We start from the raw sequence: 12,380 nt of genomic DNA on the forward strand, positions 1-12,380 counted from the left end.
TTTACACAGAGTCAGGACATTTATCTCCCACAATGCACACTGTCTTACACATACATGCACATACACCACCCCACAGTCCACCCAGATGGTACACAAACACCCAGCTTGGTTGATTTCAACCTATAAATGAATGAATGAATGTGGTGAGAAAGACATGCTTTAGTACACTAAAAATCAATGGTGGAAGAAGTACAAAGATACTTTGATTAAACAAAAGTACTAATATAGCCATGTCAACACACTTAATTACAAGTAAATGTCCTGCATAAAAACATCATACTTAAGTAAAAGTACATTAGTAAAAGCAAAATGTACTTGAAGTATTAAAGTAAAAGTACTCATTTCGTCCCTCTGAATGATATATTATTGTATTTTGCATCATTAGATTACTAATACTAGAACATCAGCCAACACAAAGAGCAGCATTTAACTGTTGTAGCTACTAGAGGAGGAGCTAGTTTGTACTGCAGTACTTCATGTACAATTAGCTAGTTCCAGTGGTTCCCAACCTTCCACCACAAGGTGAGCAGATGAAAACCGTTCATCACCATTTGGTTGAGCTGTTAACAACTCACACACATCTGAAACATGACCCTGACTACACACTGCTTTATTGTATCAGAAGTCAAAAAGGTTGGAAACCACTGGTTTCATCTTTAGCTTATTTCTTTCTTTTAAAAGTGTGGTATGTTATCCATTCTGACTAATCTTCATCTGAAAAGTAGCTAATTCAAGCTGTGAAATACATGTAGTGGAGTAGAAAGTACCATGTTTTCGCCTGAAATGTAGTGGAAGCAAAAATTAGAAATACTCAAGTAAAATGAAAGTATCTCAAAATTGTGCTTAAGTACAGTACTTGAGTAAATATACTTTTCATCTCTGCTAAAAATGTTTTAGCTTGTCTTAAAAAATAGATTTTTTGTTATAAATGTGACTGTTTAAGTTGCTACAGCTGATTTCCAGGCGTTAAAAGTTTAAATTAGACATTTAAAAATCAGTTAACGTAAGATATTAATTGGGGGCGTTGACAACACGTTTCATTGTCGAGTTTGACGGATCTACAGGAAACTGTCCAATAGGATCGACCTTTGACAGAGCATTGACCAATCAAAAGTGATATCCAGGTCTGGTCCCGCCCCCACATAATTAAACCCACAGCGTGGAGGAGGAGGTGAAGTGTTTGGAGTTGAAACAAGAGCACGGAGGGCACAAATCTTCTGACCACCTCGCAACTTTTTTTGGGCCACAAAAACTCGCTCCGGCCCGAAAAATTATAATGAAATAAACTCCCTGGTTTGCTCAGAAGACGTAAGAGTTGACGTTAAAGTGACTTTTTAAAGCTGGAGCCGCTTCCTTGTTCGACAACGGGGTGAAATATCTCAACATCCTCACAAAGAAACTTTTGCTTGCTAGGCAGCTAACTCGAACTCAAGCCAGCAAAAAAAAGTATGATCACCGCCGAAGACTTGATCAGAGGCCATAAATAACAACTCGTCTGTAGAGATAAGTGTTGCTGGTAGTTGTATAAACGTGGGAATGGTCTATGTATGACTCAAGACTGAGTTTTGTAACGGTTTTTGAGTAGTCATCATCACCAGGAGGAGGAAGAGTTGCAGCTGGTAGCCAGCACACCACCAGTGTTTCCACCAGAGCGCCCCCAGATCTCCATCAGGCAGGACATACATTGCTCATTTCAGCTAGTTTAGAGCCAAGCTGTCTCAGATTTGTCACTGGAAAGATGTCAGGCCGAAGTGGAGCTGGACAGACCCGGGGAGCTGCCGTGGGTCCGCAGCCCCTCAAGGCGACCATTCCCTACCAGCTGGCCAGCAAACCTCGACCCAGTCGGAGAGATGGAAAGTCAGGTATGAGCTTTACACCTGCCACAATGCATGGATCATATAATCATGAAGAAATGATATGATGCAAAAACAAAGGAAACACAGGTTGCAGGTAAAATAAAACCTTAATTATTAGTTAGTCTCAAACGTGAAAATAACATTAACATCAGAAAAGTATGTACCAGTAGAGCCCCAGTGATTAGGAAACATCTGTGGAAACATCTGTGGAAACATCCAATCATATAATAATCAATAGTGTCAACACTTAAGCAACTACAGCATCTCTATCTGTAACTTCCCTAAACAGACAACAGACAGCCACTAACCAAATATGAATTAACCTTCATGTTAACTCTGTGTATTACATTGTTTTGCATACATTTAACTATTACTAGATTTAAGTCTGTCTATCATACTATTATTTGGATTTGATCATAAAACAATAAAATTGACATCATATAAATAAAATATTACAGCAAAATGGCAAATGCCTGTCACTATAGAGATACTATATTAATATGTTAAGGGCTACAACTGAGTATTATAGTAATTATTGATTCATCTGATTTAATTCCTTGTGAATTATTAAAATACTGTCCAGTCTGTTAAATATCAAATACTTAAATAGGCCCATCAGAAGTCCCCAGAGCCCAAAGTGAGGTCTTCAAAATGTTCTCGTTTTGTCTGTTCTCAACCCATAATATTCAGTTCACCTAGCAGACGAAGGAAATATGAACCTTGAAGTGTCTTGAACCGGCCATTTTTGACATGTTTTCTTTTTTAAATGATCTAAACCATTAATTAAGTATCAAAATTGTTGTCAATATAACAATCAGCAACATTTACATTACATTTAAAACATATAAACAAAATGATTACTTAACTATTAATTTCAGCTCATGGTGTGTTTAGTGTTCACATGAAGTAGTCTAAAACTTGCTGACTGTAGCTGTATTACACCTTTTCTGACACTTTTAATTAAAGCTGCAACAATTAATTTACGGAGAAAAATTAATCAACTACAATTTGATAATCGTTTTGAGTCATCAATCTCATTCCATCTTCCTAAATGTTAATATTTCTGCTTTCTTCAGGCCTCTATGATAGTAGCTAAGGTATAATAGGTTTTTGGACTGTTTGACATTTAAGGTTGCATCTTGGGCATTGGGAAATGGTGTCAACCATTTTCTGACTTTTTATAGACCAAAAGACAAACAGATTTAATTGAGAAAATAATCAACAGATTAAGCAATAACATATATATTAGTTGCAGGGCTACTTTTAATATATTGATATGTGAGCTGACTACATGAGCTGTCAGTATCTATAGTATTGTTAATGTGTCACCAACTGATGCAAAGATATAGACGTGTAGAAGATATGAGTCTGTTTCCACATGTAAAATAAAAAGTTGTTATCCTACTAACAGCTGGAAAGGCCAAACCACAGCAGCTGAGCCCCGGCATGAGGCGGACGATGTCTCTTGATGCCATCATTGGGCCGTACCTGCAGGGACACTGGCCCAAAGAACCGGAGGGCCAGGGCAGCCTGTCTCGCAAGGACAAATCCACTCAGGTCAGCTACAGATGAAGAGTGCTCCTCGGTGTTCACATATTTAGGATGGCAAGTTTGAATTGAAGCCGTTTTCTCGGAGAGAAATGTGTGGAATGCAACTTTACCACTCATGTTTCCATAGTAAGACTGTAAGCCTGATTTGTATTTTTTAAATCTTTGAATGTGTCTGTGTAGCTCTGGTATTTTTTGGGAGGGGGGGTTGAGGGGTGGGTTGTGTGTTAAAAGATTAGTTAGCACTTTTTGCTCAGAAAGAAGTTGCTAGGAGACGGAAGGAGCGAGTTTGCTTGCACAGTTATTACAGAGTGAGAACCACAGCCATGAGAACAGTCCCTGAAGTCAGCTGACGAGGTCGTTTTGGCTGCACCCATCCTCTCTGCTCTGTGCAGGCACTCGCCACTGCTCTTTGGTTGCCCACATCCTCCCCCCCTCCTCTCTTTGTTTTTCGGTTTCTCCTGCTCTTTCGTTCTACAAGTGTGAAAAGAGAGACTCTGTGGGTGTGGATGGTGTGATTTTGGCTACAGATCAACCTTTCAGCATGAGAAGCTGATCTGTACTAAGCGTGCAAACCAATTGGTAAAATATGTGTTAAGTCCTGATGTAATGTGCGACCAGAGCCTAACAGTTTCCACTCAGGCTGAAACTTTAAATATTTATTATTTTCATATAATGTTATCATCATATTGGTTTCTTCCCTCCCCCAGACCCCAGACTCATGGACAGACAAAACCCAGAGCAGGAGAGGTAGCAGCAGCAGCAGCAGCAGCAGCAGCAGTCACAAACGGTCGGCATCATGGGGCAGTGCTGAGCATCTCCGGGAGGTGAATCTCTGCCTGTATTGCTCAACATGTGTGTTTGTTGGGACCAGATTTGCTAAAGTGGGCGTTTTTGCATTTTAGTATCAAGGAGAGAAAGCTCTTGAAAAAGGCCTAACTCAATTATTTTGACAGCATTGAGCAACAGGAGACAAATGACCTCATCTCCAAAGAAACTTCCCTTTCGGACAGTTTTTTCAGAGCTGCCTACTCCTCATTAATCACTACTAAAGTTGTAGAAAATGCCTCTGAAGAATTCTTATTTTAAGAATGTGGCACTCGTAAGTTTGAAGGACTTCCTGCTCGCTGACTGACAATAACCTCTGTTCATTGCAGATTGCTAAACTAAAACAACAGCTGCAGCAGCGCAGCAAACCTGCAGTCTCAGGGGGACATGACAAAGACCGTCAGTGTGGGTATCCTCAGGGGAACTGTAGCCTGGGAACTACTCAGGTACTTTACCCTCTCATCACCACACAGCACAGCTTGCTTCATAAATGCATGTGTGTATACTTTATGTCTGTGCTCTGGCTCTATGCCATGTATCTTCATCTTAATTGTGTTAAATAGAGCTATGTAAAATATCACATATTACATTAATCATCAGAGTGAATAAGCGGTGCTGCTCATCACAGGAAGTGAACAAAATCAAACACTGAAGCAACAGGAAGGGCACTACATCACGTTGCTTCTCCTTTTCAGAAAGAAGTGCGTAGTTCTGCTTTTCAGCAGCTGTTGTGCGCCGCCTTGTTGTGTGGTGCCACCCTCGACTGGGTCGACGAGGTTTCAGACTTTTGTGTTGCAACACTATTAACTGACGAGGAAGTTTATGAAGCTAATCAATGCCAGAAAGTGTCTATAAGTTTTCCTGAGGACCATCATTTTAGAGCTTGATGAATCTATGTGATCTCTGCTGCACATGTTGCTTTAATATTTAACTAATGATGAATGGGCTTTGTTGTTTGTTAGACTCAGCCAATTCCCATCCCTCACGCTCCCCTGTCTACACTGGTCCCTCGGCTGCGCTGCAGTGTGGAGGGCCTCAACCAAGAGCTGGAAGGCATGTTCATCTGCCAGCCAACATATCAGCAGCACAGGGTAACTCCTACCTCACCCTCCACACCACATACGAAAAGGATCAGAAGGGATTTTACTCCTATAAAGACTGCAAGATTTTTGAAAAGGAGTCTTCTGATATTAATTATGCAGCGTAAACATTGCCATTTCCTTTCTTGGCAGCTCCTTGAGGTTCCAGACGGCCACCGGGCTCCAGTCCCTCCACTGAGCTGCAGCAGTGGATCTCAGAGTGACCCTGCTACCACCACACCTCTCTCCTCATCTCCGACTTCCTCCTCCTCACCATGCTCCTCTCCCTTCTACGTCTCCACCTCCCTACCCAATTGTGAAGACACACTTCTGGACTTGCACCCAGGTTAGTTTTTAAGTCTAAGGGGTCATTCAATCTTTAGATCACTACAGACAGTTTTTCTTACCTATGGCCGGTATTATTCCAGAATTACGGCCATACAGAACAACTACCGGACATATGTTTTTTTAATACAGTACAGAGCTGCCTGGGGTCACATGGTTTAAAAAAAAAAACAACAACCTCAATGCGCATCTAAACTGTGCACACGGATTACCTGCATGAATGCAGTGACCTCAGTTGATTTAGCTTTGATTCAACACATTTATTGTATTATAAAGTTATTAAAAGAATGAACTCTAACTTTTTGAACTGTGCAAAAAGTTCAAAAAGAGATAGAAAGTCAGAGAGAGTGAGAGCGGTGGTCTAGTGAGAGTGAATGACGGAGAGAGAGGGAGAGAGAGATGACCGGTGAATGACAGAGAGAGAGAGAGATGACCGGTGAATGACAGAGAGAGAGAGAGATGACCGGTGAATGACAGAGAGAGAGAGAGATGACCGGTGAATGACAGAGAGAGAGAGAGATGACCGGTGAATGACAGGAATAAAACTGTTTTCTGATTAATGATGGCTTAATGTAAGCCTATAAACACAGCTGTATATGATCCTGTCTGAATTTGAACCATCCACTTTAAAAAAAAAAATCCGGCCCTTAACAGATCCCGCGGATATAACTGTGAAACACACATCACTCCTCAGTGTTAAATACAGACATTATTCTACAGTAGTTGATTGTCTGGTCTGAATTCCACATATAATTTTCATTTATTTGCAACGCGATTTCAAACAGTCAGTGAAGTTCTCAATGAAAAGGAAGGAAACGAAACTTTTGCACGTTTTTGCTATTGTTGTCATGGCAACATATCTTATATGTTAAATCACATAATATTATATGATAATATTAGTATTTAATATGTTATTAATGAGTTTATACATGTATTTATTTATTTGACGTTTTTCCTGCCGGACATTTTGGCCGTTGATATTTTGTGTGTAAATAACTACATTAAAATGAGTTAAAGTAAACATTCACACCCTAAAACCACAAAACTACTCAGACATAACCTAAAATTGTAAAACCACTCATGCACATTCCCACAGCCCACTCTTAAATAAAAAAAAAAACATTTACAGTCAAAACAGGGTTTCATGGGAAAAGCTCATCACATTATGACAACTTAACCAAAGACAGTAAGTTAAAGTCCAGTTACAGTAGTTGTCAGTAATCTTGGGCACATTTATAAGGCAGTGTGTAGGATCCATACCAAAACTGTGCATATGCATGAATTCACTTAATAAATCACAATAAACTAAAAAATGTGCACACGTGGACCAGCCTCATATCCCACCACTTTCATATCCCACCACTTTCAGTCCCACTTTCAGTCTATACAAGCCTACAGTATCTGCTGTAGGCTTGTATAGACACATGCATGACTGATGAGATCACACACTCAATATCTAAAACACAACAGACATTGTATTCATTTATATTTTCCCCAAAATCCAGCATACAGGTGTTTCTCTAATTTACACAATCATGAACCCGTGAAGTGGGTGAAGACAGTGTTTTCAGAACTGAATTAACTGCACATGGTTAATTTCAGTGATTTTACACACAAAAACTATATGAAAAGTAAAATCATACTTAGTGATACATGCTCAGTATGTAAAGATATTATCTAAATGCTGTCAGCACTCTGTTCTGCAATTCTTTAAAGGTACTTGATGAAATCTTGGATCAGTTAGTGAATGTGGTTGAGGTGAAAGAGAATCTGTATGTTTATGCCAAATATCATAGAGAAGCAAGCCAGACTTTCCTAAATCCTGCCACTTGCCACATTATGACATGGAGTGTGAACACCACACAGGAAGTAGCGTACATATCTTTCAAGTCCCGTTTTCTGTGTACACAGTAGTTGTTCTTGTCCTCATATGACTTATGTGTTTACATTTTCACCCTGTTTTTAATACACAGTACTAAATTGATTTGATACACAAATCAGCTGGAACAAAATAAACTTCTGAGTCTTACTTTGTTCAAAGAGACCTTTTTAAATGACCTCAGTGTTCACTTTAAATGCATCAAGGATGACTCATCTCTTCCATTTACTAGTGTGTCATCTTTCAGATATTTAGTTGTTCTTTCAATTTTGCTAATTGTTATTGACACAGTTAAGGGCTTGTTTTAAATCAGCACAACAAAACACACTATCCCTGTTTTTCTGTGGTGCAGTGTCATCCTTTTGCATTTCACAAGTTCACAAAATAAATATATTGAAATTACATGTTACAAACTCATAACAACTATAAGTATAAACAGGGCAGTCCATGTTAATGTTTGTTGAACTGAACATTTAGTTTTCGCCACGACGATTACCAATGTTACCAATCCAATTACCAATCTTGTGATCTGACTGCGATCACACTCGCTTTACTTGCTTACTATGTGAAGATAAAAAAAGATGAATTTAAAAGTTGGCAACAAATCCATTATTCAATGAACGTTAATTAAGTGACAGAAAAAAATACTTGTTAATTTTGTCCTCTTTGCTTTTTAACCGATGGAGTTGTGTAAACCTTACATTCATTTTGATATTAAAAATTGAAAACTTTGTAGGTTTAAGGTGATTTAAATGTAGTTAATCATCTCATGGTCAGTTACTCAGGTTCAGTTTTGTCACAGCTATAATTGATTTAGTTCCCACAGCAGTGGAGAAATTATAGAAGTGTATATATATATATATATATATATATGTATATGTATATGTATATGTATATATATATATATATATATATATATATATATATATAGAGCCTACATTGAGAACAATTAGGTGTATCTAACTAACATCAGTCAATAAGTAGTGTGTATGTCACCTCAAATCTTGGCGTGGACTTAAAACTGTCTTCAGAAATGTCACTCTTAGACTCTTTGACTATATTGACACTTTTTTTTTTCTTTCTGTTTTCAGGGTTGATAGACAGCGCAGAGATGTGCCTCCTGTCTCCACTCTCCTCCCAGAATGAGGCTGACCCCTCTCTGCCTCTGCCAATTTCTTCTTCACCAGGACCCAACAAAAGCTGCTGCTTCCAGAGAGAGCCTCCAGAGGGTTGCGAAAAGATCCGCGTCTGGGAAGAAACCAGGTCTGTGTTTTTGTTTTGGGTTTTTTGGTTGTTTTTTTTTTGTTTGCATCTGAATATAGTCGACAGACTTAAAGTTTGAAGCTATTTAGAGTACACAATTATCATTGCACTTCTGTAACATTGATGGGCTTGTGATGGACAGTTTTTTTAAAAAAAGAAAAAGAAAAGAAGACTCGCAATCTACGCAGCAGAACCAGACACATCATCTTTATTCAATGTATAGTCTTCCTTGTTAAAACATTGTGTTATGATAGTTGTGGCAAATATAGCCTCGAGCCACTGGCCTCAAGCCGAGTTAAGCGTACTACAGTGGTCTGGTTAACTTCACCTCTTTCTCATTTTTCAATTTGTCGTCGTAAACCCCAACCTGTGATTTAGCACACTGCACACGGCCTCTGCAGCCACAAAAGCTTTATACAATTTATCAGCTGTAGTCTTCCCCAAGACCTGTAAACTACCTTTTGATGTGTAAGATAACAGTAATTCTCTTTTTTAAGTTGACTAGTTACTTAGTTTATTAGATATTTTGTGTCTTTTACACAGAGAAATATCTAATAAATGACTCTTTAAAACAGTTACTTTGGACTAATTGTAGCATCTCTGTTCAACCTGAGTCCGTGTGTGGACGCCCTCTGCTGGTGATAAGTTTGATTTCTGTGTGTGCTCACACATTCAATTTGAATGCATATGTGTATATATAGACAATTTAATCAATGTCAGGCAGTCAAAATGTTTAAGTTTGGTCAATAGAATTTTGAAAATGGAAAAGCCTGAAGTTTGTTTGGTTTTAGTAAGCAATTACAAGTTTGGACTTTTCCTAACGGAATTAGAGGAAATTCAGATGAAAGTGCTTATGTGCCCTTCCCACATTTGTGTCTCCACCCTTTGCCTTACTGACTCAAGTTCCTCCTCCACTTCTTATTCAACGTGTATCGTCATGTGAAACTGGAGTGCAATACTTTTTGTAACTGCAGCTTTAGTTGTGATATACCCCTTGTTGTTGTGATTTTAGTGCTTCGTTTCTCTTATGGCTCTGTAACTTGTGCTGTGTGCTGAGCACACTATGAGAATAGGTTTTAGGCGCAAGGAGTGACTACTTTGAGTTAATTTGTAAGGGACTAGTATATTTGTTGTCACTAACAATATCTGCCATGCTGAATATTTTTCACCACTTTTACTTCGGTGGGTATCGGTTTTGTTGTTGGGTTTTCTCACAGCCTCCCTCCTCTCGTTCTTTTTAGCGCTCCACGTGAGCAGAAACCAGCCCTCATCTCCTCCTGCCCTGACCCCAACAAAGTCAACTTTACCACCCACGGGGGCTCTGCCTTCTGCCCCGTCAGCCTCCTCAAGCCGCTGCTCCCTTCCATGGACCTGTTGTTCCGAAGCCTCTCGGTCTCTCCGTCAGGCAGTTGCTCAAACCAGGGAACAAGCTCCTGCCAGGCAACCTCCTCTAGCAACCGGGCCGCTCCTCCAGATGCTCCTTCTTCCGCTGCTGTCATGGGAGAAAGCTCCGGAGAGGGCCTCGCTTTCTGATCGTGGTGGAAGACTTCTTCTGTGGAAATGACGAAGCGTAATGCAAATATTCCAGATTTGTTCATGTTGCTTTGTTTTAGGAAAGATGATTCCTTTTCTAAACAGGTAGATGTTATAAAATAATATTGAAAAAAATAATATACGCAATCCAAAGGATGTGCTTTATAAGCTACTTGTTTTAGGTTTCCGTGCATTTCTAAATTAAGACCTTTTCTACGTGTTGTCACTTCATTATCCAAAGATGTATTTTTTGGCCAAACACAAGCGTGTGAGAGATGAGACGGTCTTATTGCTGAACTTCTCTCTAACTCTACTCTTAACTCACTCGCTGCACAGATTTTTTCTTCTATTCCCCAAAGAATCAAACACACATACTTGTTGATACTGATTGTTTTAGACTCTGACTGCAGTGTGTCATCTCTGTCCAAAATGTTACAAATCCTGAACTGAAGCAAAAACCTTCTTGGACAAATTTGTTTTTAAGTATTCAAAAGATATTTTTCTGCATTTCACGTCAATTTATTATTATTTTTTTACCTAACACCGTCTGCGGTGTACAAAGCACGACAAATCAGTTGGGTTTTATTTACCTGATGAAAACATTTCACAATGAAATCACATTTTGATTATTGTAGACTGAAGGGAATTTTTCCAGCTGTTGGACTTTGGTAGCATCAGTACCTTTTTTACAAAAAAAAAAAAAAGACTTCAGCTTCTGCATTCCTGCTTTAAAAGTTGTACAGTGCATTATTTTTGTTTGTCATATTGTTTACTTGCAAAAAAAAGTAACTTGTGCACGTTTTGATGGATAAAACTTGTGTATTCTTGATGCTTTAGACGTGTGCTCGATGGTATGTTTATAGTTTTGAGGATTCACAGCCTAGTAGAGACTACCTAACTAGTTTTAGTGGTGTAGAACTGTCATCCTTGATGTTTAGCGTTCCTACAAAGATGTTCTTGGTTTTTTGTTTTTGTTTGTTTTTTCCTCTGTTAAGCTGACAAGTTGATAGTTCATATTTCTGGTAGACATGTTTGCACAAATTGAACTGCTACTTTGGAGTTGCAATTCTTATTTTTATATTCACTTTTGTACTTGGTCAATTGTACTTGTTAAAGAGTAGTAATGTGTATTTTCTACGTCGTTTTCAGTTACCTGCAACATAAGCTAAAAAAAAAAAAAAGAAACCCTGTTACTTTTAGTTTTGTTCTGTCAGTATAATCGAGGCAGGTGTTAAATGAGATATTGTATCGGGTGGATTTTTATGCACTTCCAGGAGAGGGTTTTTATATGGAGGAGGAGACGTTTCTTCCATACGTTAGTCCTGGGTTTATTGTGTCTGACAGGAAAGGTTTTTTGTGTGTGCACGTGGATGGAGAGTTCACTAGTCGTTTGATCGTTTGATTAACTTCTCCTAGTTTTAGTATCCTGGTGAAATGCTGATGGTTTGAAACATTGTCTTTTTTCCAAATAAGCCTAAATGTCAATGTTTTATGCATCAGTGTGATTTCTGGGGACATACTGTTATCTCAGGTTCTGTGTTCTGTCCACATAAATATATGATTGATAAAATGTTGTCTCTGTGATTTATTAGACTGAGTCGTAACTTTCAATACGCTGCTCTGGTTTTTCCCACAGCTGTAGTGAGTTGAGTATCTGTTGTCTGAATTGGGTCATTGTGAATTAGAACATGACTAAAAAAGCAAACAAAAAAAACAACTATTTCCTCCCTGCATTGTTAAAATCCTGAAATGTAAGACTGAACCTACTGTTATCATTTTAAATATCTTCCTTGTTTGGGCAGATGGTCATCTCAGTGACTTCCATGCGCCATTGTGACTGTTTTTCATCTGTCCAACATCAGATTTCTGAAGATGTCTTTTCTACATACTGTAGTTCTGTTCAGTCATTTGCACAAGCCTCTTAAAAGTTAGTGAAAAGTGAAACGGTCACAGTAATCCAGTAAACTTCCAGCGTTGACTGCCAACAATTTTTAAAAAAAATCGATTGAGTCACTTTTTCAAAAAGCCAAATGTTTACTGGCTTCAGCT

General features: G+C 38.7%; 1 protein-coding gene across 2 annotated transcripts; it reads left to right on the forward strand.

Moving 5' to 3' along the window:
• The first annotated feature begins 1,191 nt into the window (after positions 1–1,191).
• Positions 1,192–11,876, forward strand: LOC134003483 (protein FAM117A-like). Of its 2 annotated transcripts, none has more exons than XM_062442702.1 (8): positions 1,192–1,862; positions 3,268–3,413; positions 4,115–4,231; positions 4,562–4,678; positions 5,195–5,323; positions 5,465–5,657; positions 8,627–8,798; positions 10,040–11,876. In XM_062442702.1, exons 1-8 carry the CDS (start codon positions 1,739–1,741, stop codon positions 10,329–10,331), a joined length of 1,290 nt encoding a protein of 429 aa, XP_062298686.1. In that variant the 5' UTR covers positions 1,192–1,738; the 3' UTR covers positions 10,332–11,876. The 2 variants fall into 2 exon arrangements, with proteins under 2 accessions (XP_062298686.1, XP_062298687.1); XM_062442703.1 differs by having other exon boundaries at positions 1,829–1,950.
• Positions 11,877–12,380: the final 504 nt, after the last annotated feature.

This window comes from Scomber scombrus, chromosome 21, assembly GCF_963691925.1.
Source record: "Scomber scombrus chromosome 21, fScoSco1.1, whole genome shotgun sequence".
Taxonomy (NCBI): domain Eukaryota; kingdom Metazoa; phylum Chordata; class Actinopteri; order Scombriformes; family Scombridae; genus Scomber; species Scomber scombrus.